Source organism: Mastigoproctus giganteus, chromosome 9 (genome assembly GCF_048544385.1).
Source record: "Mastigoproctus giganteus isolate SK-2022 chromosome 9, ASM4854438v1, whole genome shotgun sequence".
NCBI classification, from domain to species: Eukaryota; Metazoa; Arthropoda; class Arachnida; order Uropygi; family Thelyphonidae; genus Mastigoproctus; species Mastigoproctus giganteus.
In genome coordinates, this window is record NC_143583.1 from 84,871,210 (window position 1) to 84,889,655 (window position 18,446).

At 38.8% G+C, this 18,446-nt stretch overlaps 1 protein-coding gene across 1 annotated transcript in view; it reads right to left on the reverse strand.

Annotated features, from left to right (window-relative positions):
• The window catches only part of LOC150080512 (alkylglycerol monooxygenase-like), a 61,622-nt gene that overhangs the window by 38,979 nt on the left and 4,197 nt on the right, over nt 1–18,446 (reverse strand). Inside the window, exons 3-5 of the mRNA XM_090381478.1 lie at nt 10,997–11,148; nt 10,390–10,493; nt 4,924–5,019 (exon numbers count right to left, since the gene is read on the reverse strand). Coding sequence (XP_090237604.1) covers nt 4,924–5,019; nt 10,390–10,493; nt 10,997–11,148 — 352 coding nt within the window. The remainder of the gene's footprint in view (nt 1–4,923; nt 5,020–10,389; nt 10,494–10,996; nt 11,149–18,446) is intronic.

Below are 18,446 nucleotides of genomic sequence, written 5' to 3' on the forward strand. Positions count from 1 at the left end.
AACCAACTTCACCCCTCTGTTCGTTCAAAATACCTGTCCAGCTGAGCCTTAAACTTATTTAGGCTATCAACCTCCACTACAAGGGATGGAAGTCTGTTCCACCAACCAACCACCCGCTGGCTAAAGGCAAATTTCCACACGTCTATCCTACATCTGTCTTTCCTCAATTTGAATTTATGCCCTCTCAGGTGATTATTCTGAGCTAGAGGAAGAATCCCATCAGTATTGAGCATGCTCAAACCATTCAAGGCTTTCTACACCTCTATCAGATCACCTCGCTGGTGCCTAGTCTCCAGACACTGTAATTTGCAAAACTTAAGCCTTTCTTCGTAAGAGCACCCCTTTGTTCCATTCACTAATCTTGTTGCCCTTCTCTGTACTCGTTCCAGCAGCTCTACATCCTTCTTGAAACGAGGCCTCCAGACCTGTATACAGTACTCTAGGTGTGGCCTGACCATTGCCTTATACAATGGAATAATCACCTCCTTATCCCTGCTGGAAAAATTCCTGTATATCATTGACAATACTCCATGAGCTACTCTTGCAGCCCGTCTGCACTGCTCAGAAAACTTCATATCTGCCTGCACAACCACCCCCAAGTCCCTTTCATTCTCTACCACTGTCAGTGTAGTACCACAGAATTGATACGTTGCTCTGGGGTTGCTGTTTCCCATGTGTAGTACTTTACATTTGTCAATGTTAAACTTCATTTGCCACCTCTCAGCCCATGTGCTCAACCTTTCCAGATCCTGTTGCAGCAGCATGGTGTCAGTAGTGTCCTTGACAACCCTGCCAACCTTTGTATCGTCTGCAAACTTGGACATTAAGCTTGATATACCATCATCAATATCATTTATAAATACAGAAAACAATAATGGACCCAACACTGAGCCCTGAGGGACTCCACTAATAACATTAGTCCACGATGAGCAGTGTCCATTGATTACCACTCTCTGTCTTCTCCCCCTCAACCACCCCTTTATCCATAGCAACAATTTGCCTCCAATGTCACACTGCTCCAATTTGTGTAGCAGTCTTCCATGTGCAACAGTATCAAAAGCCTTTCTAAGATCCAAGTATATAATATCAAAGCTATTCCCTGCATCCAGTTCTTTTGTGACTGCATCATAGTATCCAATCAAATTGGTCAGGCAAGACTTTCTCTTAACAAAGCCATGCTGTGTCCGAGCTATAACTGAAGACTTGTCTAAATGATCCTGCAGTGCTTCTTTAACCAGTGCCTCCATTAATTTTCCTGGCACAGAAGTTAAGCTCACAGGTTTATAATCACTTGTGTCAGCCTTTGATCCTCCTTTGTGAATTGGGGTCACATTTGCACCTTTCCAGTTTATGGGTACCTCCCCTGAGTCCAAGGAAGCTCTCATAATTATGGCTAAGGGTTTGCTTACTTCCTTTGCTGCTCCTTTAATATAACTGGATAGATCCCATCCACCCCGGGTGCCTTTCTTGTGTTTATCTTCAACAGTTTCTCCTCCACTTTACTCCCAGTTATTTCAAGATTCTGTAGCTTACTGCTAGAGTTGAATACACCTCTGGCATTCCCCTCGCTGAATAACTCCTCATGTGTGAATGTCGAGGCAAAATATTCATTTAGTTTGTTAGCTACCTGAGCAGGATCATCAACAGTTGACCCATCAATATCAAGTGGACCAATCTGATTCATCCCCTTTCTTCTAGAGTTTACATAAGTAAAGAACTCTTTGCTGTTTTTCTTTGTATCCCTTGTCCCTTGCCAAGGATTTCTCGTAATCTGCCTTCGCCTGCCTAACCTCCTTGGTAACTTGGTTGCATATCAACTTGTATCTATCATAGGCTTCTGTGTCATGTGTTAATTTGTAAGTATCCCATGCATTTTTCTTCTTTGCCATATGTCTCATTAGGTCATCTGACATCCATTCAGGCCTAAACCTTGAACAATATTTCTTAGTTGGTATGTAAAGCCTAGTAGCTTCCAAGATAAGTTCTTTGAATGCTTCTCATTTTGAATTTGCTGTTGATGATGTTGGTAACATCATCAGTTGGTCCCACTGTATAGAATTTAAATACTGTCTCAGTCCATCGTAGGCGCCTTTACGAAAGCAATAACCGTTCCCTTTACCCCTAATGGTAGTTACCTCTTTGAGTAAATCCCACTTCAGCACACTGTGATCACTGCCACCTAGTGGTTCATTTATCTGCAGATTCTTAATGCATGAAGAATCACTACTGATAATCAAATCAAGAGTATTACTCCCTCTAGTTGCCTCCCGAACATGCTGATGTAGAAAATAATCATCCAATAAATCCACAAAAGCCCTGCTAGTGTGTGAGTAACCAGCCCCCAAATTCCAGTCAATATCTGGGAAATTAAAATCTCCCATTATAAGACTCTCTGATTTACTGGCCCACTCTATTTCCCTGTACAGTTTCTTATTATACTCATCAGAGTCATTAGGCCTATAGCACACTCCTACTCTCAATTTTGATCTCCCAATGCTTATGTCACACCAAACTGACTCGACACTGCCCTGTCCAGCGATGTCGACTGGCTTCACTTCCTTGGTTTTTATGTGTTTCTTAACTAATAGCATAACCCCTCCCCCCTTCCTATCCTGTCTATCCTTTCTGTAGACGTTGTACTCCCCAAATTGCAGTTCTGCATCCCTTATATCTGTGTGACACCACGTCTCTGAAATCCCAACAATATCTGCCTTTGATGTTTTGAGCAATACCTCAAATTCATCAAATTTATTTACTAAACTCCCAGCATTGGTGTACACGCAAGTATACCTGCACCTGTTTCTATTCTTAGCTACCCTAACACAACTCATGTGTTTACTTGTACCGCAATGGCTCCCAGCAGTCTCTGAAATACCATGCATCTTGTTTTCCAGGCTTCTGCTCATTCTAATAGAAGCAGTGCAAGAATCTCTTTCACCTCTGCCAGTGGCTACTGTCAATCTATTGGTCTTTGTCTCCCCGCAAGCTAGCAGTTTTCCGACCCACCTAACATGTAACATTGCCATGAATCTGTCAGAAATTTAAAAACCCTGTGAGTAGTTGATCCCCATCGCATTCTTATGATCCTCATGCCTCTCTCGCTAGGTCATATTAAGCAAAAGCCCATTTAATGAACGAATTCCTGTAATATAGATGTCTTCATATGCTCAAAACCTTGATGCAGACTTCCACTAGTTTATAAAAACAAACTGCAGCATCGGGTCCTCAGATATGAGTCTGGAAACTCTTCAGACAGCTTATTGTATAGCTATCGGCAACCCAACGTGATAAGCTTCCACAGTGTAGGATCCGAGGCATCACTGAAGGTGCCTAATTACCCATCTATTTAGGAACAGTAATCCATAACTCCATTTTTTTTTTTTTTTTTTGGAAATGCCACTCATTGAAAATAAGTGACAACAGGCCTGCAGAGAAATACTATTTATTTGGAGTGCGCGGGCGAAGCAACTCATGATTTATTCTCAATAAGTGTACGAGGCATATGCGCGCTCACAGAGGATGGTTGATGGGGCCAAAGTTCCCAAAATATTTTGTATTATGTTATATAATTGTACTGTCAAGTATTGACTCTTATAAAAGCTACCTACATAAGAGTGGCCTCACAAACAAAATTTCTGAATGCTCCACTGGACTACGAGGTATGGCTCAATGAATGGCCACAGTAAGGTGCTGCTGTCTCGACCAACGACAGAGCTCTCCCACCACATGTTATACTGTGTTTTTTAATCATTCAGTTACCGTGATCAGAAGTTGTAGTGTGTTTGCTGTGCATCAAACAATATTAAATTAAGTTCAAGTGGGTTTGCTTGAAAAACGACTGAAGGAACCGAAAACAGCTATGGAAGTTCTTTATCAAGTTGGAGACGAGAGCGAAAACTGATGGAAATGTTGAAAAAGCGTGGAACTTGAGTGTGGGAAAAGTGCGTACCTATCGAAAAATGACACTTAGAACAACAGCAGAACAATTAGAGATGGATAAAGAGAGCTTCAAATTTTAACCATTAACCATTAATCTTAAAATTAAGGTCTGTACGAAAATTGTGATAAAAATACGGATCCTCCGTACTTCCCTTTTCATCTCCATTTGACTTATTTCTATTTTTAGGTATCAAACTTTAGCTGAAAGGACACATTTTAGATCTTTGGAGAAAGTCGAGTACCCTACCTTGAGCTATTTGGAATCAGCATCAGCAAACGAGTTCAAAAATTCTTCCAGTAGTGAAAGAAGAGAGCGGTTCGTGTAGAGCTTTCAGGGACTTATTTTGAAGGTAACAAAAGAAAATAATTGGTAATTTCTTTTGCTTACTTATAAAGTCATTCCTGAAACTTTCTACCCACTCCTCATTTGTGGTGTGGCTTCAAAAGTTTCTTCCTTGTAACTGCGATAAATATTTATTGACGTACTCAACTTCAAGTCTGGAAAAATGTTCTCCAGGTTAACGTTTTCATTCGAGAAAAATTTTTATAACAATGTTCTGCACAACTGAACTTGGCACTTCTGTTTCAGAAATAATGATGATTCTTGCAGTCCCACTCCCAACTAGCTCTCCACCCGATGATGTCATCCTTCTTTTGTGTATAATTATTTTTAATGTCACTTGTCGTTAATACTTTTTAAAGTATTAACGAAATTTTACAGTCCTTGAAGAAATTTTAGAAAATAACCGATCCATGGTAGATTTTCAGTTGAAAACCATTTCAATTTGATCCAGTTTCCAGCAGTATTCATTCCTAAGTGTACTTGTATTCGTTGTGTTACAGCACATAAAAAGATTATTAAAATATTAATTCAAATATCTAAAATTTAAATTTGCATTAGAATTAAAGTCTATAAATTTAATGAATGAAACAATTGAAATTTAAATGAAATGAAATAATTTTAATAAGACGAAAATTGATTACCTCGCTGTGCAGATAAATCTGATAAACCAGGTTTAACTGGTAGTGCACCAAATATACAGATGGTGGGAATGCCAATGCCATAGGTAAATAAGTAAGCTGAAAATAGATGCAAGTTTATTTTTAAATGTATTTAAATGATTTCAATTGATGTTTCGATTTTATTATATAAAATAAAGATCCTCCATTTAAAAAAAAAAACAAGTACTTAGCCTTTTCCAATCGGTTCCTACAAACTTTAAATTCTGTCTCGTAATAAATACCTTGCTAAATTTTTTGCTGAATTTTTTCCGTTAATTCCTTCAAAATTAAGGAACTGAGAATAAAGAACAAAGTAATTTAAGTTAAAGTTAAATTTCATTGAAATACAAACAAAATACAAACACAAGTTTGTATTTTTCAATCAAGTTTTCAATCAAAAGTTTCAGTTTTCTTTAAAAAACTGTACGCTTCAATAATTTTGTAAAATTTTCCAAATAATAAATAGTTTTCATAAATAAACAAATGTGTGTGTGTGTTGTTTCTGGTCACTTTGTCACCAGGTCGACGATCACCTGGAAAACCTGCCTAGTGTCCATTTAGCCACGAGGAGGAGGACCACAACTTCGCATGTACTGTGGTGGACCTTGACTAACTCATACTGAATGCCCAAAACGAGTTTGGGATCATTCAAACAGGGTAAAAAAATAATAATAATAAATAAAAAATCCCATTAAATGAAAAGTGAATCTTGACATCCACTAGTCTTGCACTTCAGTGCAAGACTAGAGGATGCCAAGATACCGTACCTGTACATGTCTACATCACTTGGCTTGAAGCAAAATCAAACAACTTAGTGGATTTTGTTTTTTCAGAGGTACATTTTTGACAGGATAAAACAAGAAAATAGGATAAGCGTTGATGAATTTAGATTTGCCATTATGATCACACCAAGTATGAATCTCTAACTTATTCGGTTGAGAATTCTTGGGTTTCCAAAGACGCACCTCCGTAAAAGTGTAAAGTTACTCACGATCCACTGTATATGGCCTCCTCTGCTACCTTTTTAAAAGTAGTCAAGTTCACCTTTCACGCTCGTAACACTGCCCAAAAAAACACGAACCGTTGCATTAAGACAATCACAGACAGAAGAAATTAGAATAGATGCAAAGAAAACTGTGACGTGGGACGATGACGTGTTCCCTCGTTGAGTATAAAGACTATACAGACTGTTACTGCAGTAATCTGAGGCCAGAGTAGGGAAAACACGTGATCTGTCAGACTTTTAAAAAGGTCTTTATCTTGGGTGCACTTTTAGCAAGAGCCACAATTCAAAAACGAAACACGTAACTGGTTGCTCAAAACCATACATCTCAAAGGGTTTCAATAATTGGTTGTTGTTGTCATTGGGTTCTAGGATCATCACCGACTAAGACCATATTACTCTGTATATACTGTCCGTAAACTGCGTGTGTTCTGTGGTCAATTTTCTGTTTGCTTTGCTAGACCAAAAACTCGCGTTTCCGGGCGAAAAAACCATACAACCTTCGCCTGAGACAAACTCAGCCACGTTGTAAAAAAGACCCATAAAAATTCTTGACATCATCGGCGGGACTCGGACTTGATATTTTCTGCTCAATGTGGGGTGGTAGGACGACGATTCTACCAACTGTGCTACCCACGAGGGCTCTCAATAATTGGAAAGAAAGCATTTCTTCCACATCTCAAAGGCGTAAATTTGACAGAAAAACCAAAACTTCAAGAGCGAAGCTGTCGTACTCTAAGGAGAGCTGAACGTAAAAACAGGACATCTAGTGTGTGCAGAAAATAACATCTAAATTCAATTAAGCCTAGAACTGCCTTAGTTCAACCATACCATGCGCAGGAAGTGAAGAAATTGGGTACGAACGTCGTGACTGGACAGTGGACAATGGAAGAAAGTCAAGTGGTCAGACAAATCACGATACAATTTGTTTTGCACTGATGGTAGACAGAGTGTGGCGAGAACCTCACGAAGCGATAGAACCTGCTTGCCTTGTTAAAATAACCCAAGCAGATAAAATAACCCAACCCGAGGTGGCATGGTATGGGGAGTGTTGTGTTGGCGCGGACTGGGTCCGTTGATACCGGTAAAAGGTCGCATGTCATCCGGGGAGTACCTAAATTTTGTATCAGATCTACTGCATCCTTCAATGTCACACTTTTATCCCGAAGGTGATGGCGACTTTATGGATGACAATCCAATAGCGCATCATATCAGAAACGTGCAAGAATGGTTCCGAGAACATGACACGGATTTCCATCATCTTTTCTAACTCCTCACATTCACCTCATCTTAGTCCTGTTGAGAATGTGGAATATGCTGGACAGAGCTATTCGGCAATGAGGTTCTCTTCCTTCAACTTTTTCGCAGCCACGCGATATTTTGCTGGAAGAATGGCTACAGTTAAACCAAAATGCACTATGTCGCGCCGCACACATGCTGCTATTCGAAACAAAGACGGTCCTTTGAATAAATCAGGTGAGCATGGGGCCAGGCAACGGGCCCACCACGGCCAGTCCATCGACGCCCAAAACGCCTGTTCAAATGGTCATTAACACACCTTCCATAATGGGCAGGCGCCCCGTCATGATAAAATTTTGGCGGCCTACTGAATAAAATTCGTATTTTTTTTGGCCAGTGTATGTATTTTTACGAGTTTTAGAAATTCATACATGTAGTTAAATACATTACCCTACCATTAATATCCGGACACCCCTCCATGGATGGGGAAACAAGTCCTATGCATGCAACACGTCACAGAACCTGCTATAAATATGCACAATGGACTTCGAACAGACAATTGCAAAAGTGGGCATGCAAAATGACACGTTCAACAGAATTACCTCAACAGTTCAACAGAAATGATCACCTCAACAAATTCTAGACGCCGGGTGTAAGGAGCGCGAATCCTGGACTGTAGAGCAATGGAGAACAGTCCCATGGACAAACGAGTCGAGATTCGCACTCTACCAGACTGATGCCCGTTCCTGGGTTTGGCAAATGCCAGGGGAACAGTTCCTTCCTGATTGTATCCTCCCAACAACGAAGTCTGGTGGAGGTAATGTCATGGTATGGGGTGCTTTTCATCGTTTGGCTTGGGCCCATTAGTCGTTATTCACAAAACTATTACTACTGTGCAATACCAGGATAGCCTGGACAATTATGCAATTCAACATTATGGCAATACTTCGGGGATGGCCCATACCTGTATCAGCAAGACAATGCGGCATGCCATACTGCTCGGGTCGTAACAGAGTGGTTTGAAGACAGGTGTGGAAAAGTTGGATTGGCCAGCCCAGAGTGTTGATCTGAACCCTATCGAGCATCTTTGGGATGTATTGGATCGTCGAGTAAGTGCACGTCGAGATCGTCCAAAGAACAAGGCCGAACTGGTGGCTGCATTAAAGTTCGAGTGGAGGAAATTATCATTTGACATTTATTAAAAGCTGGTGGAGAGTATGCCGCGAAGATTGAAGGCCGTCATAAAAGCAAAAGGTTTCAGCACAAAATATTAAATGACACAATAAAAGCTCTTTTTTTTTTGTTGTTTAAAGGCAAGTGTCCGGATATTAATGGTAGGGCAGTGTAGTCATGCTTTCCTCCTACAACCTTAAGATAGGCCCTTTCCACGAAAAATAGAACTATGCATTCGAGCCATTTCCTTGACTAGTGACAGCAATGTTCTGTGTAATGTGAATCGCTACACTCGAAACGCTCCTTTAATTTCTTCCCTGTTTTGTTCCCTTCCAAAATATAAAATGATTAATAAAATAATTGCTTCAATTAGAGTCCACGACTAGCCGTTTCAATGGAACAAGCAGCTGCAGATAACGAACGGCACTGAATAAATTTATAATGGCCACAAAGAAACCCAAAGAGCGTTCCATTCGGTCTAGGAAAATTTGTATCCGCTCGCATACCAACTGGAAATCTTTTCTTTCGTATGCGTGTAATTTGAATTGTCACACAGGAACAGATTTTTTTTATTTCCCCTCTCTATTGTTCCCTTCTACAAATATGAAATAATTAAAACGAAATTTACGAGGTTAAAAAGAACCCCTGACCTTTCTTCGTGTCAAGGAGAAAATCCATCATTATTATGAATAATGATGGATTTTTTTATAAACACAATGGGGAAATAATTATTAAATGTGCTATATTGCGGTTACATTGCATACACAAGGACTTACTATTTCCAGAGGGTGTGATTTTTAACTTGAATAAAGGTATAATGATTTTATTTTTCCCTCGATAACGTTACAATACCGATAATGAATAAAAAACTTAAGATTGACCTTATTTGGAAACAATGGTGGAGTAGTGGTCGTACAATAATGTAAACATAATTTTCTTTTATTTTGCTAATTGAGAACATGAAAAAAAAGCGAAAAAACCTTGACCTGAGAATCAAAATGTGCACTTTAATAACAAAAAAATAAAAGTAGGGGACGCAACTACTAATTACAGTTGCAACTCAATAACTTGGGCATAGTGAATATCTTTATTGCAAACCGATGAAATTTATTTAAAGTTATGCAAACTGAATGACCTTGCGAAAGCCCTTCACGGCCATAACGCCAGGGGATTACAAATATTGTTTTCAGGTTGTACTAAAATAATATATACTCAATCATGGATTACAAAATTGAATAATTAACATAAGACATTTAAAATGAGCGAGGGGTTTAAATTTGTAAACAAAACATTTTCGAAATTACATATTTGCGAAATTGAAAAAAATACTGATAATGGATACAGAAAGCTAACAGATCAGGAGATAAGCGTCGGAGGCATTTTTGGAGTTGATGGCTCATTGCTGACCGAAGCTGCAATAAAATAATAATAAACTAAAACCAAATATTCGTCATTTATGAAATAAAATAATCTCTGTCGGTTCTTATAGTAACTTAACCTAAAAAGTAACCTAACAGAGCAGCGTCGCATCAAGTGGGGATGTTTGCAGGCTTCAGCAGCTGCCCGAAAGAGACTCCATCTAAATGAATAAACGAAACAACTGAGTAATTTTTACCAGGTAAAAATAGTGATTCTGATCCTCTACTGCCACCCGCCCCACTATTCAAAAAAGAAAACTGTTGGGTACTCTGTCTTGGATCATTAAGTTTTATGGATTGCATAACTTTTCACAGTTATTTTATTTATTATTATTTTTTTATGGTAACGAATAAAGTAGGACTGAAATCAAAAATGAAAAGACCCTAGAGAAAAATAATAGTATTTCTCTTGAAATCTATAACTCTGATCGCACAGAGAATTTTAATGAGATCCCAGAAAAGGATAAATCATTCCCCTATCCCCGAAATTTTTCTTTATATCATTCAAGTTTATTCCGACCCTATTAAGAAACTTATAACAAAAGCATTATATTTTTTTATATAACTATAACGTATAATTCAATGCATATTAATGAAATCTGTGTACGTACTTACCCAGTGTGAACTGATGAGAAATATTTGGTTTCTCATTGCAATAGTTAGATTCATATCTTCGGAACTGTGATGAACTTCGTGAATTGCCCACAAGATGCTGACTTCTGCAATCAAACATTATAACATTAATCCACAGTGAAGCAATTAAAAAGTAATTGACAATGGTAATATTTGTAGGAGGAAAGAGTTGTTTATTACATCATGTATTAGGCATTTATAATAATAAAATGGCATCCATAAGAACTTTCTTACGAGAGAGAGAGAGAGAGAGAGAGAGAGAGAGAGAGAGAGAGTTAGCACGATACTTGCGTCTCAGGCGAGGGTAGCATGGTTTTTTCTCCCGGAAATTCGGGTTTTTTGTCCAGCAAACAGAAAATCGACCTTAGAACGCAGGCAGTTTGCAGCCAAAATATACGTAGCAACATGGTCCTAGTCGCCGATGCTCTTAAAACCCAACAACAACCAACCAACCTCGTTTTTCATCCAACAACCAGGAAATTGACCACAGCACACACACACACACGCAATTTATGGACATATTATATACGGTGCAATATGTCCTAAGTTGCAGATGAGCTTAAAACTCTACAATAACAACTATACTTACGATGAGTTATCCTGTGCATCCAGTAGAAACAGAAATCAGTAACGAAAATACAAGTTATCCAAGTCCACAACGAATTCCAGGGAAGTTCCATAATTCTATAGTGATTATACACCCAAGAATAGAGAAACACTTCAAATCCGCGAAGAGGTATTCTAAAAAGAAATAAGACGTGATGATCATATCAGACTTTGTTTTTTTTTTCTTTGGAAAACTGCTTAACTAATTATAAAAAGGGGAACTTTGCAAAAGGTATTGATATTTTTTTGTTGTTACTAAACATTTGGAAAACCATGACAGGAACTTTTATGCGTCATACAAAACTGTAAATATCTTCACTTATATCGTCAGAGTTTGACGCACTTCATGTGATAAATAAAAAGTTTATTCCTTGTGTTTTTATAAAAAGATATAAGGTATACAACAGCTAATCGGTACTTAATAAAAAAGTTTTCATCTACACTGCACATTATACAGGGTGTCTCAAAAATACACGGCATAACTTCAGGAATGAGTTTCTCATATGTAGACAATAAAAATATTTTACATCAACATAGTTCCGGAAATGCTTGGTTCCCGAGTTATTAACCGGAATGTCTTATCCTCCCGCAGGTGATTTCCTTCATCACAAGGTACTGACAGAATCTGGTGGTTTTCCATTCCGATCATGTACTCAAATCAGGAGCAAGCGGATATGCACTTTATGTACGGTTTGGCGGACGGAAATGCTCTGGAGGTTCGTCGTTTGTACTACGAAAGGTTCCCAGAACGAAGATGTCCAGACAGGAAAACGTTTGAAGGTATCCATCGCCGCCTTTGTGAACATGGGACCTTTACGCCTTGTGCTGAGGACAGAGGACGACCAAGATCAACGACTCCTGAAGTAGAGGAGGAGATTTTGGATGTTGTGCATGCCACTCCTGGAATCAGCACACGCAGAATAGCAATGCAACTGGCTGTTCAACGTTCGACTACTTGGAGAGTGTTGCGAGAACACCAACTGTATCCTTACCATCTGCACCGGTGTAAGAGTGGATCTTACATGATCTGGTGTATTTGGGTCTAGGCGAGTGAAAGAGTAAGTAAAGAAGGTTTAGTATTAGTATTAGTAACGGCCGTATGGTGCAAGAAAGCCTATGGCTTATGCTGCACCAGCCAAAAAAAAAAAAAAAATCCGAACAAAACAATGATAAAAACAAAAATTAAATAAATAAATAAATAATAATAATTAATAAATAAATAAAAATAATAAAATGAAATTAAAAATTAAATAAAAAGGAAATTAATCCTATCATCCTATGCGCTTCCCTTACCCGAAAGTACTATCCAGATGACCTTTGAATTTCCCCAAACTGTCGGCCTCTACCACCCATGAAGGCAACTTATTCCAGTAATTTATAACTCGCTGGCTAAAATAAAACTTCCTGCAGTCCAATCTAAACATTTCCCCGCGTAACTTGAATTTATGTCCCCTAGTTCTAGCATCATTTATAATCTTGAAAATTTTGTCCTCATTCATTTTACTGATGCCTCTCAGAGCCTTAAACACCTCAATCAAATCTCCCCTAAGGTGTCTAGTTTCCAAACTCTGCAACCCACATATTCGAAGTCTTTCTTCATACGGACGCCCTTTTGCCGATCTCACCAGGCGAGTTACCCTTCTTTGCACCCTTTCAAGAAGCTCGATGTCTTTCTTTAGGTGCGGTCTCCATACTTGAACACAGTATTCCAAGTGTGGTCTAACATAAGCCTTATATAATGGGATTATCACGTCCCTATCTCTACTTGCAAAAGTTCGATAGATCATCGATAGGACACCATGGGCCTTCCTTGCAACCTGTTTACAATGCTCAGAGAATTTCATGTCTGACCGTATCGTAACACCCAAGTCCCTTTCCTCCAGTACTGGGTTTAGTTGAACTCCACCAAGTGAATAAGTTATTTTGGGATTACTGTTTCCCAGGTGTAATACCTTACACTTTGTTGGATTAAAGCACAGCTGCCATTTTTCTGACCATTCTTGAAGTCTATCTAGGTCTCTCTGAAGAAGCTCAGCTTGACAGTGATCATTAACTACTCTACCAATTTTAACATCATCTGCAAATTTAGACATCACGCCCTCTATCCCTTCATCAATGTCGTTTATGAAAATTAAAAACAACAGTGGTCCTAATACTGATCCTTGGGGAACCCCACTTCTTACATCAACCCAATCTGAGGAATAGCCATTTATCACAACCCTCTGCCTCCTGCCCTGAAGCCATCCTTCTATCCATCTAAGGATTTTTCCAGTGATTCCAACCTGTTCCAGCTTATAAAGCAACCGCTCATGTGGGACTGAGTCAAAAGCTTTGCTGAAATCTAAATAAACAATGTCGAAATTATTCCCTAAATCCAGCTCGTGAGTGACCCTTTCGAAATAGCGAACCAGATTTGTTAAACATGATTTTCCCTTTACAAAACCATGCTGAGAATCCTTGAGAATTTCAATTCGATCCAAATGATCCTGAATTCCACCCTTGATCAATGCCTCCATGATTTTCCCTACTACTGAAGTCAGACTGACAGGTCGATAATTTCCCACTTCACTTTTAGAGCCACCCTTATGTATGGGAGATACATTTGCACTTTTCCAATCCAAGGGAATCTCCCCAGAGTCTAGTGATGCTCGCATAACCAGCCTCAGTGGTTCAATGCACTCGCTTGCCGCCTCTCTCAAGATTATAGGGTATATTCCATCAACTCCAGGAGCCTTACTAGTCTGTAGGCTTGAAAGTTTTTTCATTAAATAATCTTGCGAAATTTCAATATCATTAATTACATATTTTTTAACTTCGCTCCCACAATTTTTTAATTTAGCATCAACTAAAATTTAGTATAAATTTAAGTGTTCTAAGTGATAATGTCACTTAGAACAACTCAAAGTTTGACAAAAGGGGCGATTAAGAGCTCAGGCATAGATAATGGTGACTAAAAGGTTCACTTAAAATTGACAAAGGGGCACCACACCAGAAATAAGGGCAAGTAAAGAGCCTGGCATAAACCAAGCAACAGGAAAGGATTAGTGATCACGACGAATCAGTGAAGGCCCGTGACAATTTGTGGAAGAGGGCTGCTGTAAGCGATTCTCTGGGAGGGCTGTAGGGAAGAAATTTTAAAGACAATAAGAAATAGCAATAAAGAATACGCTATTCTTAGTAAGAAAATAGGCGGGAAATAAAAGTTAAGAGAAAGGAATTCGACACGATTGGTGGAAGAGATCAGGCGATGAAGAACGAACGAATAGATGAGAGAGAAATTAACATGTCATTTTGGGAGAAAAAGATAGGGGATGAGACATAGAGAAGTCGGAGCAGAATCGAAGTGGTAGTCGGAGTGTAGGCCGGAACAAGATCGGTGATGCGAGAGAAGTAAAAGAAATTAACGATAATGAATGAAAAGTTAAGATAATTATGTGCCTTACAGTGAGAAAGAATCCCCAAGTAAAGTGATGTCCTTACGGAGAGATGGAAACCATACGAGAAGTGAGAAGATGGTCCTTATTCGTCTACCACAATCCGCCAGCAGTACAGCCTACTAAACTGGAATGAAGGCCATCTCTTAGATGTAATAATCGCCGATCACCAGAGGACCTTCAGAAATGTGGAAGCAGCAGCAGTAAATACCCAGAGGAAACACCAACTTAGGACAAGGCAAGGGCAAGATAGAAATAAAGTAAGTGGACTGTTACGTTCATGCTATATAAGCCACAAAGTAAATTCAAAGGCATAAATATATACATGTGTGTGGGCTTGAAAATGGGCAGTATAGAAAAAAGGAGTGTGGCAGCGAAAATGGAAATTGTAAGAAAGCATAAGTGGATGTGCTAAGACTAAAGTACTTGTATATATGCATATATTAAGGCTCTTGTATCCCTGAGTAATAGATTGAGTGCTTTAGGTAAATGAAATGTTTAGAGAAACGATTAAGGCCAGAATTACACAAAAGGAGATGGTTATGTCAGGCATCTGAGCATAACCCGATGAATTTATGTTAATTTAAAGGATAAGGTAAAGTCGCGACAAACTTTAGGGAGAGCAGAGTCAGTTAATGCTTTATAGAAGGGAACATTTTCGTAAATTAAGAAACCTGACTCTTATAGGATGTTTTTCGTACCGAAGGTAGAAATTAAAATAGATCACAGCTTGTTACACACATCTAGTCAATATCTTAAGGGCATTTAGAAATAGGATAAATGGATTTTGTGTTAAAACTGAATTGGAATGGCTTCAAGAGTAGAAGATTCCCATAATGTTAGAAGGAATTATATATATATTAAGTAAGATAGCCTAACCTGTTATGGGGCAAGAATAACTAGTAGAATTGATATAGTATGCCTATGTTGTTCATCAAGAGAAGGTAAACCCAATGATATAACCAGATTTAAATCTGCTGGTATAATGTTTGACCTGTCTTCACTCTGAGAAGTATTTGTAGATATTGTACTTATGGAATTTATAATATGTATTATATGTACTTATATATATATTATATATATATTATGACATGTATTAAAGCTGTTTCAAAGGTATTATGGTTGTTTGCAATTATTCATAGACTCAGAAATTGGCTTGCCGACATAATTAGGTTCTATCAGGACCGAAGAAAATCACAACGCCCTCTGGACCGGGAAAATTCTGATTTAGATACATGCAGTCAGATAGCGTAAGTGGGGTATCAGAGGTTTGAGGGCACTTCTCTTTGTTACTGATCATCTCATGTAATTGAGTTAGCAAACCAATAGAGAATACAATAATAAAGAAAGAAATAAGACCTCCTTCCTCCCCACAACGGGTACAGGCCTTGTCACCAGCAGATTATCCTGCGCGAGTAATGTTATGCCAGTGGTTCTTGCAGCAGTGTGATACAACTCCTCACATTCCTGCCTTAGTGATATTCACAGATGAAGCACAGTTCACACGAGACGGAAGCCAAAACTTTTTTCCTCAGCCCATACAATCAGCACGTATGGGCTGAGGAAAACCCACATGCAATCCTTCCATCACATCACCAACGTATGGGCGGGTGTTTTTGGTGATAAGTTATTTGGGCCCCATTTGCTTTCAAACAAAAAACTCACAGGGCAGGTGTACAGAAACTTTCTGGAAAACAACATACCTGATTTCTTGGACGACACGCCACTGATCATTCGTCCACAAGCACATTTCATGCACGATGGCGCTCCCGCACATTTCAGCCACCTATCCCGCAATAACCTGAATCGAAGGTTTCCTGGTAGGTGGATAGGTAGAGATGGACCAACTGCCTGGCCTCCACGCTCACTGATTTAAACCCACTAGATTTCTTCTTGTGGGGCCATTTAAAGTCATTGGTGTATTCTACTCCGGTAGCTGATGTGGAAACTCTTCGCAATCGAATTGTGGCAGGTTGTGAGACAATTCGAAACATGCCAGGAATTTGGCATCGTTTTCGCGAGTCCATGAGACGTCGATATGAGGCCTGTAGGTTCAGGCAGAAGGTGGACATTTTGAACAATTATTATAAGGTGATGTGAACAGTTATGTGTCATAGACAGACCTTCAAAACTCGGAAACCAAGCATTTCCGGAACTATGTTGATATAAAATATTTTTATTTTCAATGTCTGGAATATTTATGGATATCGCAGTAACATTGCTTGTGGACCAATGAGACGCCTACGGAAGATAGATGCACTTTTAGGAGAGGAGTCACTTCGATTACCTTTTTTCACACCATGGTCGACTCAAATAAGAGTTTCATGGTTATTTTTGCTGGAAATCGTGTTTTTCATCCCACAAAACAGAAACAGTGATCACATTGTGTTCTTGATATGTAAATATCATGAACTGGAGAAGTGCCGATGTATTACGAAACCATGAAGTTGGTAGTTCTAAGAACGAACTGAATAAATACAGACCAGTCACACTGATTTTAGTGTTAGGGAAAGTCATCGAGGCAATGATTAAAAGTGCGATACAGGGTCTTCTAGTTATAAATAAAAATTTTAAAGGGAACACAGCATGGTTTTGCAAAGGGGAAATCTTGTTTAACTAACCTAATAAGCTATTATAACTACTCATGATTTGGATACAGGAAATAACGTTGTTTATGGATTTTAGCGAAGCATTTGACTTTGAAAGGGACAGTAAAATCAATGCAGGTGAAATTTTCATCATAATAATGGTACCAGGAGAAGTGAGGAGCATAAATTCAAACTAAGGGAGAGGAATTATAGACTGGATTATAAGATGTTCCCTTCAGCCAGCTAGTTGTTAATCACTGGAATAAATTGCCTCCGTGGATACATGGAGGCATATTGCTTGGAAAAATTCAAAGGTCAGTTGGATCAATATCTATGAGAGGAGGGATTACTTTCCTGGTGTAGCAATAATTTCCTGACTTGCGTATGGGCAATACTAATATTAAATCGGTACTGAGCAACCCGCAGTCTATTCCTATATTTTTTATGTTCACTGTTTATGGTCACTGCATATACTATACACTAGGTATGAGCAAAAAGTTTGGTAACTGAATTAATACTTGGAACATGAAGCTTATTGTTTTCCGGATGGATTTTCTTCGAAGTAGTCCCCTTGACGCTGTATACACCGTTTCCAACTGTTCTGAAACTTCTTGAAGCATTTCTGAAAGGCTTCTATTCGAATTGCTAATAGTTATTGTGTCTAGTTCTAAATAACTTCTTCAGTCATTGCAAATTTGTAACTTTTCAAGGGGCATATAAGCTCGGGAAACAAAAATCACAGGGAACTAAATTCTTTCAATAACTATTACTGAAAGAATTTAGCTCTCTGTGATTTTCTGTTTTTTTTTTTAGATGGGGGACCACCCTGATGAAGTGCTTCGCAAGAAATTCTTGAAAGAGCTGAGAGTATGTAGGGACATTTTCATGAGGAATCACCAATTCCCGAAGCCCACTTCTCCAGCTTTTTTCCCCAATTAACATCTTGCAATCGCCGTAAAATTGTTTCTTAATATTCATGGTTCACTTTTTACCATGTGGGGCAAATTCATCATGAACAATAATCAATGAGTCAAAACTAGCGATAAGCATGATATTCACATTTCAATGAATGTCTTGTTTTCTTGAGTCTTGGAGAAGACGGAATCTCCCAATGAAAATCCGTCTTTTTATTTCCTGACAAGCGAGAACTCGTCGCTCCTGTAATAGTCAGCGATGATGCTAGTTACAAATGACGTCTTGACCGAAAAGCATCGCATTCCCAAATCTTGTGTTGAAATCTATTGACATGTCCCATAAGAAATATTAGTTTCACTAGCAACTTCGCGAATAGTCAATGTCGAAAACTCCTGATCAGATCACGAACACGAGTGATTGAATCATCGGTTGTTAAGCTGAAGGGCAGCTAGAGCGAGGATAACCTTCAGCCGACAACCGGCCCTCTTTAAACTTT